Source organism: Glandiceps talaboti, chromosome 13 (genome assembly GCF_964340395.1).
Source record: "Glandiceps talaboti chromosome 13, keGlaTala1.1, whole genome shotgun sequence".
Classification (NCBI taxonomy): domain Eukaryota; kingdom Metazoa; phylum Hemichordata; class Enteropneusta; family Spengelidae; genus Glandiceps; species Glandiceps talaboti.
Genome location: NC_135561.1, coordinates 16,179,041 through 16,198,008, shown reverse-complemented (window position 1 = coordinate 16,198,008; position 18,968 = coordinate 16,179,041). Strand labels below are relative to the sequence as shown.

At 32.2% G+C, this 18,968-nt stretch overlaps 1 protein-coding gene across 1 annotated transcript; it reads right to left on the bottom strand.

Annotated features, from left to right (window-relative positions):
• Positions 1–2,796: 2,796 nt before the first annotated feature.
• LOC144444460 (uncharacterized) lies at positions 2,797–18,756 on the bottom strand. The gene is made up of 7 exons (XM_078133884.1): positions 18,462–18,756; positions 16,884–16,939; positions 8,448–8,560; positions 7,839–7,993; positions 6,873–7,050; positions 5,624–5,883; positions 2,797–5,256 (listed from the first exon to the last, which is right to left on the bottom strand). Exons 1-7 carry the CDS (start codon positions 18,523–18,525, stop codon positions 4,964–4,966), a joined length of 1,119 nt encoding a protein of 372 aa, XP_077990010.1. The 5' UTR covers positions 18,526–18,756; the 3' UTR covers positions 2,797–4,963.
• Positions 18,757–18,968: the final 212 nt, after the last annotated feature.

Here is an 18,968-nt window from a genome sequence, read left to right as displayed (position 1 = left end):
GAAAACAAAATACAAGTCATTCTCATAATGTAAACTTATTTAAATAATTTAGCTTCATTTATTTATTTTGCAATGAAAAACAGAGAGGAATCTCCCTCTGTGATCTGAATTGTTTGTAACATTGTTTGCTCCATGGGCCTGTGGCCTTATTGTTCTGAAATAAACTGATTGATTGATTGATTGATTGATTGATTGATTGACTGATTGATTGACACTTGACCCATCACAGCAGACTATATAAAGTGTAACATGTTGTATACATTTTCCCAAGATTTCTGTGGCAACAATGTTACAATTACTTGTATTTTGTTTTCATTTATAGAGTCAGCATGTCTGAAGTGTTTGTCCTTATCTACCAACATTGCAAGATAAAAATACATTAGTCACACACACACACACACACACACACACACACACACACACACTGTTTCGGCAAGTTCGGGTGAAATTTGCCGTACAGAGAGTATATGTACTGTCATACCATCATCAATTATATTTCTATAACCATTATTTACTCTCTTACATTTTAATCAAATGTAATGTTACTTATATACATAAAATTATTTTTGAATTATTTCATAGAAATCTTATTTTCTTTTGTCAATTTTATCATCATTTCTAGGTACATGATTTGTTGTCTTTAAAAAATTCAGATTTGTTATTTTCAATATTTTATTTTCCTTGGACTATAAAAAATTGATGTCTTGGTGTTACCCTGATGAAGGTAATACAAAGTGAAATTGATCAAACTTTATTTCTCATACAATCTGATGAAAGAATTGATGAAGTAAAATTCTCAATTTTAATTCCTTTTTCATTGTTCACCTGTACTGTATTTGTCTGTCACTATAACTCTGTAGTTACTCTGCAGGAAGATCTGCAGGATGCGACAAAATCATCCTCCAGGAGATGAAACGGACCATACAATAGGCATTAAACATGGGTATTTAAAGCAAGTTTGAATCTTTTCTTCATCACATTGTCGTCAGTTTTGCTCCCGATATAAAACTGTTATGGTGAATGTGTTGGGTAAAACACACCTGCATGAAAGGGTGAAATTTCTGGTTCCGTATACATGGCGGTCACACAACGGAATTGGACCAAATCTGGAATTGCCACAATTCTGTTGTGTAACTGTCATGTACATGGTATAAGAAACGCCACCCTTTCATGCAGTGCCGGCATTCTGAATATTACATGTTTTGTGATGATATAACACTATGAGGTTTAAAAACCTGAACATACAAGCTTTGACAAACAGCGTACTATACATCAATAAACTAAAAGATTCAGACATTGTTGTCATTCCTGTTAGTCATTCACTAAACACTGAAGTGAATGATAAAAAAACACCCACAATGACAAACCTTTCAGCTCGATAAATCAACTACATACAAAGTCATTTTTCTTGAAAATATTATTTACATCCGAGAGAGAAAAATATATATAAAAGACCAAAAGACTATAAACAGTTTACACCCACCATAATATCCTATAAATAGACAGTAGGTGTGCCATGTTACCTGTAATAAATTAAGTTAAATTTTTGGCACTAAAAAAAACTAGACATACAGATATTGATTGTGAAAATAGACAAACACAAAAACTTACAAAAAAAGGCACTTTAAAATTCTTCCATGTCTAATAAAATCAACACATCATGAAATCATGTCCCTTTATCAAATTCAGTCTTCTGAAAGAAATTGTCAGTTATTCATTCCAAGAACACAATTCTACTGTATTTCATTTTCTGAATGATTAGTCGATGCAGAAATTATACCTCTCTAACTGCTAGAGGGCACTATAACAGGTGCATGATTGTTGTTTGAAAATATTTTATTCAAAAATCTTAAGTGAATTCTCGGGGGTGCTATATCACGAAGATACATGTAGATACTCCCTGAGGAAATCAGCTCGGCATGCCTCACCTGTCATGTACTCTTTGGACTTATGTCAATATAAAGCTATGGATTGATGAAATGTTTATTTTATATAAATACTATAAATTTTAGTCTAGACACAATCATGATTAACGTTACACAAACATATTTTTTGACTACAATAACTACTTTTACATTATTTAACATTTAAATGGCACTTTTAGAAATTCTGAGTCTACATAATCTGTTCCCTGAACCCAAGTAAATCTAACTACCATCAGAACCCCTCTGATGTTAGTGCAGCTGTCTAATTTGTTGTCAGTACCCCTTTGACGTAAGGGTTTAATGTATGATAAACTGAAAGACTACTTTGCAGTATGTATGATATGGAAGCAGTTCACAGTGAAAAGACCTCCGATATGTGACAGCAGCAGTTCCATTTACTGAGAAAACCCCTCAACTGTGAAAATAGCAGCTTAATCCACTGTCAGCACCCCTCATGTAAATCAAATTGCCGTAACACTAACATTAAGAATATGTTAAGTAAATTTTCAACCAACTTTGCTGTCTCCTTACAAAATCTTCCTCCAGGAATGTAGCAAATATTTTTTGCTTTATCCAACTAATAAAAAATAACAATGGGTTGACAAATTAACTTGAAAGTTTTGCTAACAAGACTTGAATTTACATACAAAACGCATAACTGTACAATGAACTTAGTTTAAAAACTTCTACATATTTATGTACTTTTACAAATATATTATTTAAGACAGCTACAAATCTATAAATGCATGTACTGCAGTATTATGAACTGGTATAACAAGATCACAGTTAGAATGGGCATAAGCTGAGTTTATACATTAGTTGTTGTTGTTGTTGTTGTTGTTGTTGTTGTTGTTGTTGTTGTTGTTGTTGTTGTTTTAAGGTGGAGGTCTTAGTTTTACTGCATATAAAAATGTACCTGTAGAATTCTATTTACTGAAGCATACTTAACAAAATGTAAAAAACGGCATGATACAGAAACACATTGGTGGCATTCATTATTGGTAGTATGCAGTGCATATACCAAAACTGTTGAGGGAAACCACTTCTATGTTATCAAATACAACACCAGAAGAGGAGTTTATACCATTGAGGGCATGCATCAATATTAACATTATGTTACAACAGTTTAATCAAGACTTTTCTTTTAAGTAAAAAGCTTATAAACTCAGCTTGTGCCACTTTAAGTACATACAATCCTCAATCCAGGGTACGAGACAATCAAGTCTTTTAGACAGTAAATAGAACATCTTTTGTTGTGCTCATGAGAAGTATAAACAATAAACATATTTTTTAAAAAGCACTAAATTTAACATCTCTTGAAATATCTAAAATATCTAAGTACAGTTATGAGTAAAAAAATACTACGCAGGTAAAATATTTCATGTGACTCTCTGATACGATGAACCTGTATAAAATAGTACTGGGGGAAAGTAGGTGAAAGTATGTTGACGTATTTCCATGGAGTTGTGATGTCGACTTGCAATTTATATACATATTTTGTGTGTTAAGTAAAATGTACAGCCATTGTGTTCACAAACATGTAACGTCTATAGTTATTGTATGTGCTGCATTCATTGAATGTTGAAGTTTAAGAAAAATCCAGCACTTTACAGCAACGCATACCAACTTAAAGTGTCCAATATCAAATAGCAAATGCAAGCGAAAATGTTGTTTGCTCTTGACTCATAATTTTGTATTAGTTCCGAATTTGTATTATTTTCGAACTCGGAGCATAAATAGTATATTTTAGTTTAAATCATTCACTCTTCTTCAGCCGTTATTGTACTGTATTTTGTATTCATCTTCATAAACCACAACCTCTTTTACGGCACCACCTAAGAGGATTCGTCAATTTGCAGTGGCGCAGAAGAAATATAAGCTCTGGTTTGCGAGAATGGTTGTATTATGCTTCCAAGGCATTGACCATTCCACTGACCCACAATAACAGCTGAAGACAGATAAGTGATATAGTCAAAGTATACTTGGTAAATAATTTATTTATGTTCTGAGTTTGGCAATAATACGAAATAAAATGTACCGGTATTTGAAAAATGTCACATTTTAAAATTAAGATATTACATTGTCTTGGTATCTATGGTTTATATACAAGAAAATAGGTTGAAAAATACAAGGAAATATCTTGAATATTTTAGTCATTATCTGGAATGTCTGGTCACAAAGTTAGTAAATCTATAAATGCCAAAACTTCATAATTTCTATACCAATGGCATCAGCATTAGAGATCTGAAATAAATTCCACGAAAATATCGTACATGTTGTCATTTTCTGAGTAAATTACTGCAAAGTTTAGCTTATATTTAAAGCAATTTTTAGCTTTCTTTCGAGTAGTGTTAAACAAAAAAACTTCTTTGGTGTAGATTAAAAAGTAACTTTATTCAACTGAGCTTTAAATGACCATTGTTATACAAATTAGCCAACTACCGTATTTTGTATATATTTGGTTTGTTGTGATAAAACTTAAATGATATCTTTACTAGACAACTGAACTGCTTATTTAATGTACTGTAAAATTGTGAATCAGAATGACCTGTAACAGTGTAAGCCCGAAAGGGTTGGGTGGAAAATGGTTCTTTTTGTGTATTCCTATTGTAAAATGTCACAGGTCACTATAATAAACGACGACTGTACACTGAAGATACATTTACCGCGATAATGTACGTATGTTTTGATTGTTTACGACTTGGATTACATAATGTTTTTTTGTCTAATGAAGAATTATCAGACTTTTTAACATATAAAGTGTTAAATTGAATTCCTGTTGGCTTAAGGACCCCATAAAAAATAAACTACCATAGTCTTGTCAGTGTTACTGTATTCCCATGGTGCATGTGGACAATTCCATTATTAGGAAGGTAAGTGACATTACAGTTCTATAGTCAGTCATAGGTGATTCCATTATTATAAAGGGAAGTGGCATTAGATTTTGTAGTAGGGTGAGGCCATTACTACTATTTACTATGAAGGGAAGTGATATTACAGTTCTACAGTTAGTTATGGATGATTCCATTATTGTGAATTTACAGTTCTGTGGTTGGTAGACCTGGTTCTGATAATGGGGGTAGTCTGCCACTGGCTAGTTGTGTGTAACCAACTTCTGGATCAGTTTCTGAGCTTGTATCGCGATGTTTTCTACCACGGTGGTGCTTCTTCTTCTTCTTTTTGTGTCGTCTACTGTGGTCGTGATCATCACTATTGTAGCGGTCAGCATGTTTGGGGTCTTCCTGTTCTTGTGTGTCAAGATGTTTACTACCATCATATTCTTTATATTGCTTTGAATTATTCATGTCTAAGTTATCGTCATAGCTGGATCCTGTAAGGGAATGATATTTCTGAGTAAGACACCAGTACTTCCAATCTTTTTGTAATTTACAAGTTTGACAAAAACAGATTATAATCAAATGAAAATCCTGGTTATATTGAATACCACACACGAAGAGACAGGCAGTCAGACAGACAGACACATGATAGACAGACACATGATAGACACACACATGCACATTTTAGACAGACACACTCAGACACATGCACATGATAGACAAACACAGACACGACAGACAGACAGACAGACAGACAGACAGATGCATTGTACATGTACTAGCCTCACAATTAGATGATGTTCTACTTATATTTAGCAAAATAACAGAGAAAATGATATTTGATTGAATTAAACTTCTCACCATTTTTGACTGGACTGTGTGGTTTTATATTATATTCTTTTTCAGGTTCTCCTCTAGGTGTAAGTGCATAGCCGTCGTTATCTTCACCACTGTGACCAGAATCATGTTTAGGCTTTTTCACTTTTTTCTTTCTTTCTTTCTTTGTCTTATATGTTGTATTTGTAGCAGGATCCTTCTGGCCTTCTTCCATACTACTAGGTGATGGACTTACTTTGCTGCTTTTTCTTATCTGTTCAAATTCATTGTTTTCCTCTCGTGAGCTGTAAAATAATTGAAGAAACATATGATTATTCAATAAACATTAATTTAATCTATCAATCAATCAATCAATCAATCAATCAATCAATCAATCGGTTAATCAATCAATCAATCAAACAATCAGTCACAAATTCAATTATTACACCTGTACTCAGTCAGTCAGTCAATCAGTAAGTCAGTCAGTTAATCAATCAGTCAATCAATCAATCAATCAATCAATCAATCAAGCAAGCAATAAGTCAGTCAGTCAGTCAGTCAGTCAATCAGTCAGTCAGACAGACAGACAGACAGACAGACAGACAGAGTCAGTCAGTCAGTCAGTCAGTCAAACAATCAATCAATCAATCACCAATTCAATCATTTCCTCATTTACTCACTCACTCACTCACTCACCCACCCACCCACCCACCCACCCACCCACTCACTCACTCATTCAGTTAATGAATTAATTCATTCATCAACCAAGACATTTTCTATAACACTGGTATTCCATGTTGAAATAGATAGATATATCATTCAACACTTAAGTATACCGATCCCTTGCAATCAACAGTAACTACTCAATATACTCAATACTCAGTATACACAATCACATAGTCTATCTTTGTGTTAACATCAAGCTGACACTTACATACCTATCAAATGGTGGTGGTAAGGATTCTTGAGATGTACTTTAATCAACTGCATATTTTATATACATATTCAGCAAAATGATAACTGCATGTGTGTTTCCGATAACATGACCTCAGAGAATAGGGTAGGCAAGTCAGGATTTTTGAAAATCGTATTTTATCTCTAGGTCAGAATACCCCTTCTGTGATAGTTTGATGAACTATGTACAGACATCACTGGGGAAAGGATTTCTTATCTTTTCGTTTTGAATGTTTAAAAAGTGTTTAGGGTTGGTGGCTTAGACTAGGGGGTCAATTGGGTTATCAGAAACACACATTTTTGTTTTATTTTTCCTTATTAAAACAGAAGTGATACTCACTGGCAGCAAAAGAGTATAACAGCAATAAGAATAACAATCAGCAGTAAACAGAATGTTATCGGTATCATGATGATATCCATAGTATGATCTATAGGGGGCAGTACAAGTGTACTACCAACATACATCAGTTGGTAACCCAGTACATCCTGTAATCTCTCTTGACCAGATATCAAAATGTCTGCAGAGTAATGAAAAATGATGAACATTTACCACTGTCATACAAATTATTCCATCCCATTAATATGCATCACTGATTACTTGCACCAGTTACTAGCAGAATTTGTGCTGCAGTATGTGCTATACCGAAAACATAATAATTATACCTGCATACAGATGAACACTGGGAACACTGCAAGCCCTCCTGCAAATACCCCAATTATATGATGTACACCCCACAATTGCACGTTTTGGGGTTCTAGCTGTCATAAGATTATTTAACATTATAATCTGAAGTACTTTGTGCATGTGGGGTTTTTTTTTAATTAGCGATGCAATTCATACAGCACATGTACTGTTTCAATCATATAATGTTTTTACTCTGATAAATTATGTCAAAAATCATTTATAGTACATTGACCTTTCATGAGGACGGATAAATCTTACGCAATATTGGTTATCACTGTTTGATGATGTAATTTGTCTGCTCTGATAAATTATGTCATTGCATTGTTTTCACATTACATATATAAGTACCTTTAATATAATTTTATAAATTCAAAAATATATAAATACATGTAGTTTGATAAAAACAATTGTTCATGTAGTTTTTACATGAATTAGGGGAAAACATGAAGCTCTAAAACCTTTGGATGTACCTAGCCTGATCGAAAGATCCAGGCATCGTTTCCACTATGTAATACAATCAACGTGGGTAACGAGTATTTACATACGTGGACGCAATGGCTGGACCATTCTGCCTAATACATACCTTTAATTTCAAAAAGATAGTGAAAAAATGTATCATACCTTTTAAAGTTTCAATACCAATGACATGGTCTGTGCCAGCAGGTCTGATATCTGTTTGACCAGCCAAGGTCACATAGAACTTCATTTCCAGATCATTTCCTAGGATTTCTTTGGGATAACTAGGATCAAGGATGACGTTACTTGTTGTAAATGGACTGGAAGAAAAAAATGGAAAATACTGGTTGGTTAGAATAAGTCAAAACAGGTGTATAATTGTTATTATTAAATATTACTGGTTGGTTAGAATGAGTCAAAACAGACTGTGTATATGGTCAAATATTACTGGTTGGTTAAAATTAGTCAAAACATGTGTATAGTGTATTATTAAATATTACTTGCTGGTTAGAATTAGTCAAAACATGTGTATAATGTATTATTAAATATTACTGGTTGGTTAGAATTTGTCAAAACAGGTGTATAATATAATTTATTAAATATTACTGGTTCATTAGAATTAGTCAAAACAGCTGTATAATGTATTGTTAAATATTACTGGTTGGTTCGAATTTTAGGTAAAATTTTCAAAGTTGTGTTTGGAACAAAAGTTAAATTAAATACTATATTGAGACTATATATTAGTTCTTTATAGAATTAACTGGAGTAACTTACATGGTATCATTATAACTATTCAATGAACAGTCCGCTGGTACTTGTGAACAGTGAGAGTTTGTCAGATTGGTTACCTCATCACGAAATATTGCACCAGATCCATCTTTTGACCACTGAAAAATAAGTAAAAAGACATAAAATACATCTTTAGAATTACTTTGAAAGAGAAAAATATGAACTCACATCTTGTGAAAAGCCAGTACACCTGAGTCCTGGACTTCAGGTGTGTTGTATTTTATATAATAAATAGAAAGTAATGCCAATATTAAAAAATAAATTACCTTTAGTCTAGCACTTCTTTGGAGGCTTTTTATAATATACTACTTATATTTTCCTTTTTCAAAGTAATTCTAAAGATGTATTTTAGGAGGAAATATTAACTAGTATTATTATAAAAGGCCTCTAAACCAGTCCAGGACTTCAGGCATGTTGTTATTTGTACATTTGTGTATATAAATTGACATGTATTTTCTATTAATTACTTAAAATAAAAGGTTCTAATAACAGATTTCATTTGCACATGTCAATTAGAGGTCTATTTTATCTATTGTTATTAGTATAGTAAATTAAATACTGGTTCAAATTATGATTCATAAGCCGGGGTGCTGATTTGTAGGTGTGTATTTGATAGGATATATGTGTACTGCTACATAAATATGTTAGATGATTCAATCCTGAGCAATGGTGTACAAATTACAATATTACGATTTTTATTAAATCTTCTTATATCTGACCTTTTTTTTAAAAATGTCCAAGTTACAACTAGTGCAGCTTGAATATCAAGCCATGTCCTTCAAGCTTACAAATCAATCCATTCAATAGTATTACATAATTATAATACAAGTCTATGGTATAAATGGTTTAATTTCATTACAATAAAAGACATATTATAATCAATACTTTTATTTTGTCTAAATGACCTTGAATGAATTAAAATTACTGAAAAAAAATGGACCAACTAACTCAATAACAGACTGATTGACAAGACAACAGCAGGCAATTGAAGAAAAATCAACCAAGGATAAAGTAAAAAATCCTGTATACACAAACTAAATGTAATTAATGCTAAAAGACCAAAAGCTAAGGCTTGTTATTTGATCTGATAATTTATACTAACTGAATCGGCAACTGGTACATAATTACATTAAATTAACAAATTTAATCGACAAGAAAAAAGTACATGCAGTGTGTTTTTCCAGTGTTTATTTGAACTTTGTAATTGATATACATTTTTTTGTATTTGTTTTGTTCTTAATTTGTCATGTGTTCTGAGGCTAATACACTGTACTACTGTAATACTTATTACTTGATATTTATACTTAATACTTATTACAGTATCAAGTAAGAATACTTATTAGTAGAATTACTTGATACTGTGTTATTTATACCGCTCTACATACATATGTATTGAGCACTGTTTACTCCAGTATAGACATAAATACATATATGATATACTGAGTTTATATACATATATAAGTGTCTCCCTGGAGAGAACAGAGCTCGATGCAATATTAATAGCAGAGCATTATAGACTTAATCCAAAGAACAGACAAAAAAACAACCAAGAATTTGATCCTGATGATCGCTGAAGAAGCTTGAAACTCTGAGAAACGACTTATAACATACATATATGTATACATGTATATGACAGACAGATATAAATATATAAATATTTCATCAAGTCCATTGGCAATTGTCTTGCTTGAAATTTCTGATGTACAAAAACAAAGATCTTGATACTATAAATTTATGGAAGGCTAAGTGTAAATTTTAAAAATTCCACAATACTTCTATATGGCTTTCAGTAAGTATAGTTATGTAACTGTGAACTGTTAAGTTGTCCAAGTACTGGTACTATAGTTACAACATGTGTATATTGTTTACAGCTTAGCAGTGTAGAGTGAGACATGCTAATTATGTTTGCAGTGTGTGTAGAAAACAATGTTAGATGAAGGACTAATATGGTAAAATAGGATATACATGGTCCAAACAACTTGGCGTTTGGGAATAACATCCTTTGATCTCTTTACTGAGCTAATTTTTAAGTCATCATACTTTTTTATTTTCAATGTGGGAAATTTTATCTTGTTTTCGCTATTACAGCCTAATCAGAGTTTACATCATTACTAAATGAAGTATAATTGCATACTGGTTTAAATATTATCAGTGGGATCAACACATGTAAAAGACAGAATACTATAAAGATATACATGTGGGTATGAAAAATTACACCAATTAAAGGGACAAAAGCTAAATTTTTACAGATTTTGGAATACTCTTGCTGAGTATTTAATTAAAAGTTACTGGCAGTATTGTACTTACTGAAGCACCACTTGATTGAACTCAAACCTGGTATTAAAATATAACCCATAAACGATCCTAGGACATAATTTATCATATATATCAAAAAATGTTCAGGAAATTCATACTATGCAATAAACTGTTTAACCATGCCAGAAGACAATTTGTAAATATGTTATAGAAGATGTCATCGACATTAAAAAACAATAATATCCCGGAATGTGGTTTGTTTAAGTATTTTCACTTGGGTAATATGCTTACAATAAGCTTGTGGCCACTTTAAGTAACTTAAATAAAGTGTGAAACAGACTATCTCAAGGAAAAAAACATGAATTAAAATTCTGGAGGGAATAGGAGGGGCCTTGCCAGATTTGAATACCGACACCCTCCGGCAGAAAAATATGTGTAGTGTACATATTGTGTTCCTGTACATTTTTACTGCAGGGTTACACCTCCAAACAGTAATCCTAATTGTGGTTTCAACATGATAGATTTCATGGCCATTGTTTAGGGTTTAATGTAATCCTGTATAGAATACAGGTACACAGGATTGAACAATGGCACACAAATGTCTGTGAAAACACAATCGCAAACTACACAATGTACCTAAACAAAACATTGATGCCTTCAAGTTGGTATATTTCACTACATGTAAAATGTACTATGGAGTTCATCATGTTCTTCACATTCTCGCAAACCAGGGCTATTAGTTTTTCCGCTACCAGTAGGGACCTGCTCGTTAAGAACAATACTGATGGTTCTTCAGTTCTTCATATAAACATATGTTCAGACATGAGAGGCTTAATGAAATTAAAAATGGGTTCAGTATCCCTCTTAACATCCTTGTAAACCATGGCTTCTTTTATTGCACCGTACTTCACGGTGTCGCTCAAGAAATATCAGCTTTGAAATGCCTTCTTAATCAAATGTACCAAGTTTAAAGAGAGAACAATGAAAAAGTGAACAATCTAACTAGATAATTTATATCACTGTAATAAAACTTAAAGTAGGTAAAACAAAATATTTATCTATCTCTTCAATTCTCAAGGGTTATAATCACTGAAGTATAACATAAAACAGTTACTATTTAGGTGTTTTCTTTTCATTGGGTACCAATATTGAGAGAACTTTAATGTTTCCTATTCTAGGTCATTGCAGGCATTTCATAAAGAGTGGTCTGTGTTGTCCAATTTTAATTAAATTTATTTTGGTAAAATTATAGTTACATACAATTCTACCATATTTTTCAGCCTTTCTTACACTACAGGGTCTCTCATATCCTTAAGCAAAAAACACTGAATTAGATGCATCCGTCCAAAATTCTTTTTAAATGACATGAACAACTGTATAATTATACAAAGCAATTAACTGATTAGGAAATTTAAATTCCAGGTGCATATGCTCAGCAGCACAAAATTGTATGGTTTAATTGAATGAACTGGGAATAATTGTTAGACATAAAAACAGTTTGGTAAATTGGCTTGGCTACACAATACATTAATATTATATACATGAAAGTGTGCAACTGTGATTTAGCTTTAGAGTAAGGCTATGAAGAGGTCAATAGCCTTTTATACAATTGGGTTGACACCCCACCCCAAGTCAGTTTATACCAGGTTTGATGTTTTCCATTACCCTGCAGGAGTTACATAAAACAAACAATTTTATCAATCGTTTTTTCCTGTTACATGTCATCCATATGGTATGAATAAATAATTAGAATTGTATATTTTATTGACATCGATCTGCCATGAATTTCCTGTGATGCATGTATATAATTTCCACTTTGTACAAATATTTGAAACATTAAAAAGGTGCCTATACACAAATATATATATATATATATATATATATATATATATATATATATATATATATATAAAGATATATATATATATATATATATATATATATATATATATATATATATATATATATATATATATATATATATATATATTCACACCATGTTTGAGTGATTGATTTTTATTCCAGTGAGATAATAGTTCTGTACTGTAGACACCCTGAATACAAACACTAACACAGAATGCACAGCAGAGATTGATAAATGGTTGTCATGACAACAGCGCCATACAAACACATACTGTAAATGGAGTCATAAGGTTGATAGTGTCAATGCAAGTCATTTCTTGATAGGTCAGTTCACAGACTACGCCTAGGTCTGCACCTTTTTTTACTTATCAACACATACACAAAAACAGGTTATTATTGACTACCAACATAATGCTATTTTGACTGATACTGATAGCATTTACAGTTAAATGCCTTTTATGTGAATTCATTACCTATCGTCTTTTTTTAAATGAAAAACTGCAATAGGATGTAGTGGTTAACATTTAAAGTGTGGTATTACCGTGGTTGGTTGTACTACATGATAAACGCGACTCTTGTTTCATTAATGGAAACCCTTTGTTTTGAAATTCAGTTGACAGGACAGTTTTAACTTAACAAGTGGCCATATGGATGTCGACAAATCATTGAAATCATAGGTATCTATTTTGGATTTTTTTAATTTGTCAAATAAATAACCTTACTATATTTTTCTACTAAGAAATACTAATCCATGATTGTAACTCAATAAATTGCAAAAGACTAAAAAGTGTGTGAAAAGTTTGTTATTGCATGTACAATAACAAACACTTTACAATTTTTTTTCAATATTTTGCAATTTATTGAGTTACAAACAAGGACTTGATATATGTTATTTTACATTGTATTTCCTACTATTAAAACCTAGTAGAAAAATGTAGTAGTAAGTAGGTTTGTTTTATCAATTAAAATTTCCAGATAAATACCTGTTTCTCATCCCTATGACCACTTTAATGAAAATGTTAACAAATTTGTTAAAATCCTGTTTTGCTCAACTTACTTTTTTTTTTATAAACCCCTCCCCCTTACCCCATCCCTACAGAGAATTTTAACAATCAATGAAACTGCACAAACTTGTTAAGATGCACACTGAAATTGACTGTCAACTCATAAACTTTACACATATGGTAACAACTGTACTGGGGTATCTATATACAAATGTAGTTGTTATAACAACAGTGGGGTAAATCATAAATTCTCATGTTTCTATCTACTCCTTTAATCTAACATAACTGTTTTTATTTTATATTAAAACACATTTTACGGATATCAGTTTTACAATTAAAGCACATGCTGATTAATTTCAAACAATGCATACATACATACATACATACATACATACATACATACATACATACATACATACACACACACATACATACATACATACATACATACATACATACACACACACACACACACACACACACATACATACATACATACATACATACATACATACATACATACATACACACACACACACACACACACACATACACACATACATACATACATACATACATACATACATACATGATACATGTATAATAATGATGATGATATAGAGTTCATAAAACTGACAGTTTGCAGTCATAAGCTCTCAGCTTATCTAATTATGTTATTGGTTCAAAAGCTTCTCAAATTATGTTATTGGTTCAAAATTAAGTACTCAAAATGCATACATTCTAATAACAAGAGCGTTGCCAAATCTCACATTATTTCAATCCTTTTTGTGTCTTTCGTAGAAATTCTATTACTTCTTATATATGAACAAAAATAGATAAATATGGATTATTATTCACTAATTCAAAGATATTAATTTCACATTCATTCTTTTGTCATGGGATATAAACTATTTGTATTGACGAGTGACAGGAACTCATTTAGATAGCTGTCATACTGTGTTGCCAAGGCAACAAAATGTTAACATAACAAAGGAAGTTTATTCCAGCTAAAGTGATGAATATTTGGTGATGGAAATATAAATAATTCAAATTTTAATCTGGAATATTCCAATCAAATGATGGCTTGAATTGAAAGTAGGAATTAAGATTAAGATATAATTCAACCATTAATTTATGAACTAATTAAAAGGACTCTGTGACTGAACTGGGAGTCATGATGGGCAAATGGTTAGATTGGCCAGCTTTGAATCTGCAGGTTGCAGTTTGAGCGCCATTGGTGTTGTTTGTTTCTGAATTGCTAAACTCCTTGGGCAAGATTTGAACCATGATTGTGCCTTAGCCAACCCAGGTGTATAACTGGGGACCTTGTAGGATAGAGGTTGCAATGTGAGTGCTTTAATCTTATGTACTTATAAAGGCTACAATGGATTGTATGCTCTCCGGGGAGTTGAGGAAGTATACAGGGCCGTTGTGTTGCCAGAGATCCGTGCCAGGGGTACTAATTGTGTAAAGTGCTTTGAGCAGAGTGGGAAAGGCTATATAAACACCAACATTATCATTATTATTATTATTATTACTAGCGCTCAGTCTACCAGAGTATTAACGGATCATCAGTTTATTCAACAAACAGTAAAGGTACTTTGATGTTCATCAAACAAATCTGACTTCTTACATAATTTATAGAATCCAGGCAAATTGTGAAATAGCAAATTCAAAAAAAACCCAGACGAACAAAGAACCACTCTGACAATCTAACTTATTCTATTTTCTGTAACAGTATTTCTCATCAAGGCCTGTCAACCGTCTTGATTACAGCATTGTTTTTATTGACATTTCAAACACAAATCAAATTTTACCTTTGTACCATGTCAGACTTTAGATACAAACAAGATAAAAAAAAAAGGCACAGCTTTTAGGTTTTAGTTTACAAGATGGAAGATAAAAACATAAAAACACATTATATGTAAAAAAAAAAAAAAAAAAAAAATTAGAAGATAAAATATCTGAACAGTGCAATTTGATAGTCCAGAATGAAAGACGAACATGATGAATAAATTAGTGCGATGTGGAGAAGAAAATATATATTCATATACAAAATGAGAAATTATGACATTTTGTCCAAGGATTAAAATATATTTTGTTAAAGAACCAGTCATTTCAATATGAGAATGGTCGAGGATGTGAAATTGTACAAAAGATATCTACTAATATGCGAAATTCTTATTTGTATGTATTATTTTACCCTACAGCTATCAGTGAAGACATACCTGTAAGTTGTTAGTAACAGTAGCAAACATTCAGTAGTCTCTGTGTATCTCTACAATGTTCTACATGTATAGTGTATGTTTAGAGATCAGATATTGATCAACATTTACAATGTAACTGTAAACATTCAACTAGTATTCATACTTCTGTACAGTGCAGAATGTCTTAAACAATATCTAGAAGATTGTCATTCTTTTTACAGTAGCACAAGCCGAATTTATAATCTTTCAATTTACTCAAGAGACAATTGAATATTTATAGTTATAACAATCATTATGATTGTCTTCTGGCATTGTTAGAAGAGTCAACTGCATAGTACATTTTTTTGGTACATACATTTATCATAAATTACATGTACATTATCGGATCATTTATGGGTTATATATTCATACTTGGTTTGAGCACAGACCCTCCAATGAGGGTCTATGGTTTTGAATTCAGTCAATTGCAAGTGGTGATTAAGTATGCTTAAACAGTAAGTAAAATACTGCAAGTATGGTTGAAATATGTAGCAAAACCTTCAGCTTGTGCCCCTTAAATAAACTTTGTGAATGTCTGTGTGTTTAAATAATTAGTATGACAAGTACGGTGTGTATGTTTATACATGTCTGGGCATGCGATATTACTGAGCATTTAAAAACAATTATTCGTGAATGTTCTAACTCTAGGACCTACAGTGTTTTTGCTAAGGGCAGTAAGTAGGTAAAATCTACCAACAGGGTTCCCATGTCATTTTACCTGGGTTCCCAAACAAAATTACCATACACTCAATGGGGAAACACAGCCATTTTTTACCTCCAACATTAAACAAAAACACTGACCTCTGTATCTTGGAATGTCTTAAACTTTTTAGCATTCTGTGTTTGTTTCCAGTAAACCATGTCAGTTACTATGGTGATAGCTTACCACAAGGTAATTAGATAATGGACAATTGATATTGGTTCAATAATTACAAACTATAGGAATTCATCATTTGGTCTATTTATAACTCCCGCACTTTCATGCAAAATGATACACTTGAAATGCTATGAGAATGTTTGCCTAGATACAGTTAATTCACCTTGCTACTTACCCTCTTTTTGTCAATATTTTGAAATGTAACTTTGAGTGTGTTGTCAGGAATTTCCTCTGTAAATAACAAAAAAACAACATATTGTTATAATTTTTGTCATATTAAGTGTCATGATGAAAAGTAATGGGAATGGTTAAAAAGAAGTTAAGTTGAAGCTTGAGTACCACTTAATTAATTGTCTTGTACATCATATTACTATTAGACTAGATTCTGGATTGTGTTCACAGAAGTGCAATTAAGAATATTTTGTAGGTAATTACAGAGTGAGGATAAGTAATAATATGGAACAAATTTTGTAACATAACAACATGAAAAGCAGAATTAACAGACTAAAGAAAAACTAATTCCATCATAAACAAGATTAACTTATTTTAAGGTTACATAGTTGACATGTTAAATTTGATGGTGAATGGGTGTGTGTGTGTGTGTGTGTGTGTGTGTGTGTGTGCATGAGTGTGTGTGTGCATGTGTGTGAACGCGTAGTGTTCACATGTATGTGTCTGTGTGTGTGTGCATGCGTGGATTGTGTGTGCATGCGTGGATTGTGTGTGTGTGTGTGTGTGTGTGTGTGTGTGTGTGTGTGCGCGCGCGCGCGTGCGTGCACATGTTGTTGTTTTTTTATCTCCAAAGGATGACAGCCTTGGATCAGTACAACAATTACCATGTACTATACTCTAGTTTTTATGTTAATTGTCACAACAATTTATGATTTAACATGTTAGTTTACTTTGAATTGCCACTTGTCTGGGTGTTAAAAAAAATCCTAGCCAACAAAACTGTAACTGTTTCTTTGAGTTCTAGCTATTTTTTGAAAAGAAAATCCTGGGAGATTAATACAGAATATGGGTTAATACCCTTGGTATTTACTTTTACAGCTATAAACTGTTGCCCTATATAATAGGTACAATGATGCCTGTGGATCAAAGTGTGTTGAGTATTGCCAAGGAAATCAAGTGATATAATGTAATTATTTTTAAGAAGCATTAATCAAAGGCTAATTAATTAACTGATTGTTTATTTAAATTAAAGTATATTAGTTATTGAATTGTAAATGAGTTTTAATGGTTTTGTATAATTTTCTAATAATGTATTTTTATGACTTAGGAAATCAATACACATGATAATTTGGTTCCACTTTAGCTAGATCTCAAGACATATTAAATACACATACACCAAATCGTGGACGTTGGAGAGAGAATTTCTATCCAACGTCAGCTATTGATCAAATGTAAAGTTAAGATTATATACACTTATTTATACCAAAATTATTATTCTAAGTAAATGAGTTATAACCATTTTCAAAAGAACATATTTCAAAATTCACACTACCACTGTCGTTTATCCAATAACCCTCGGTGCTGTAACGGCTGTAAAAGTGTAAAGTTGAACTTGACAATATACTAGTAATTAAAACCTTTGGTTTGCATCAAGAAATATATTCAAAAATCTTCATGTACGGAAACAGATGCATGTGCTTGCGAACTATGGGGGAACAAGATTAATTATTAAGAAAGTCACTTCAGCAATTCGGTTACGATCATTGCCAGGACAATGTGAATTTGAATAGACTGTCCTTACCTTCTAGTGTCATTGATATTGCACATGGTAGAGCACACACTAGTAGTAAAAGTAACGCAGTCATCTTACTTTTACGACCAACCGAACTTGGTACGACTATGAGAGATCCTCCAAAATTCCCGACTTTCACCGCCCTTCGTTTAGACTACGAAGCCCCGTCGTCAACATACACTATTTGTCAATGTTTGTGACGGTTAAGGTGTTTAAAAGACGAAACCATGCGTGATACCTAAGGGTAAACTCCGCTATGCGATCAAAACACAGCGTTGCTGTTTGTATGTCTTCTTCCCTGCCAACCATCTATGCACAAAGCGAGTGAAATTAACATAAGAATTATGGGCGATCGTGACCTGCAGGTGACCCAAAAATAATAGTAAGGATTATGGCAGAAACCATTATTTGTGTAGGGTCGTTTGCAGTATTGGTCAAATTGAACGACACATTTTTTCCCGCAAATCAAGAGATAAGAATATCAAGAAAGCTGCTTACTGCAGCAATAAAGAAATT

What these genes read in the sequence shown, in the direction of transcription:
- LOC144444460 (XM_078133884.1), bottom strand. Translation starts at nt 18,525, where the DNA reads ATGACTGCGTTACTTTTACTACTAGTGTGTGCTCTACCATGTGCAATA. An exon ending in GTTATACTCTTTTGCTGCCA is followed by an intron (nt 5,884 to 6,872) that starts GTGAGTATCACT and finishes ATTATTTTACAG; the next exon opens with CTCACGAGAGGAAAACAATG. An exon ending in ACACAGTCCAGTCAAAAATG is followed by an intron (nt 5,257 to 5,623) that starts GTGAGAAGTTTA and finishes ATTCCCTTACAG; the next exon opens with GATCCAGCTATGACGATAAC.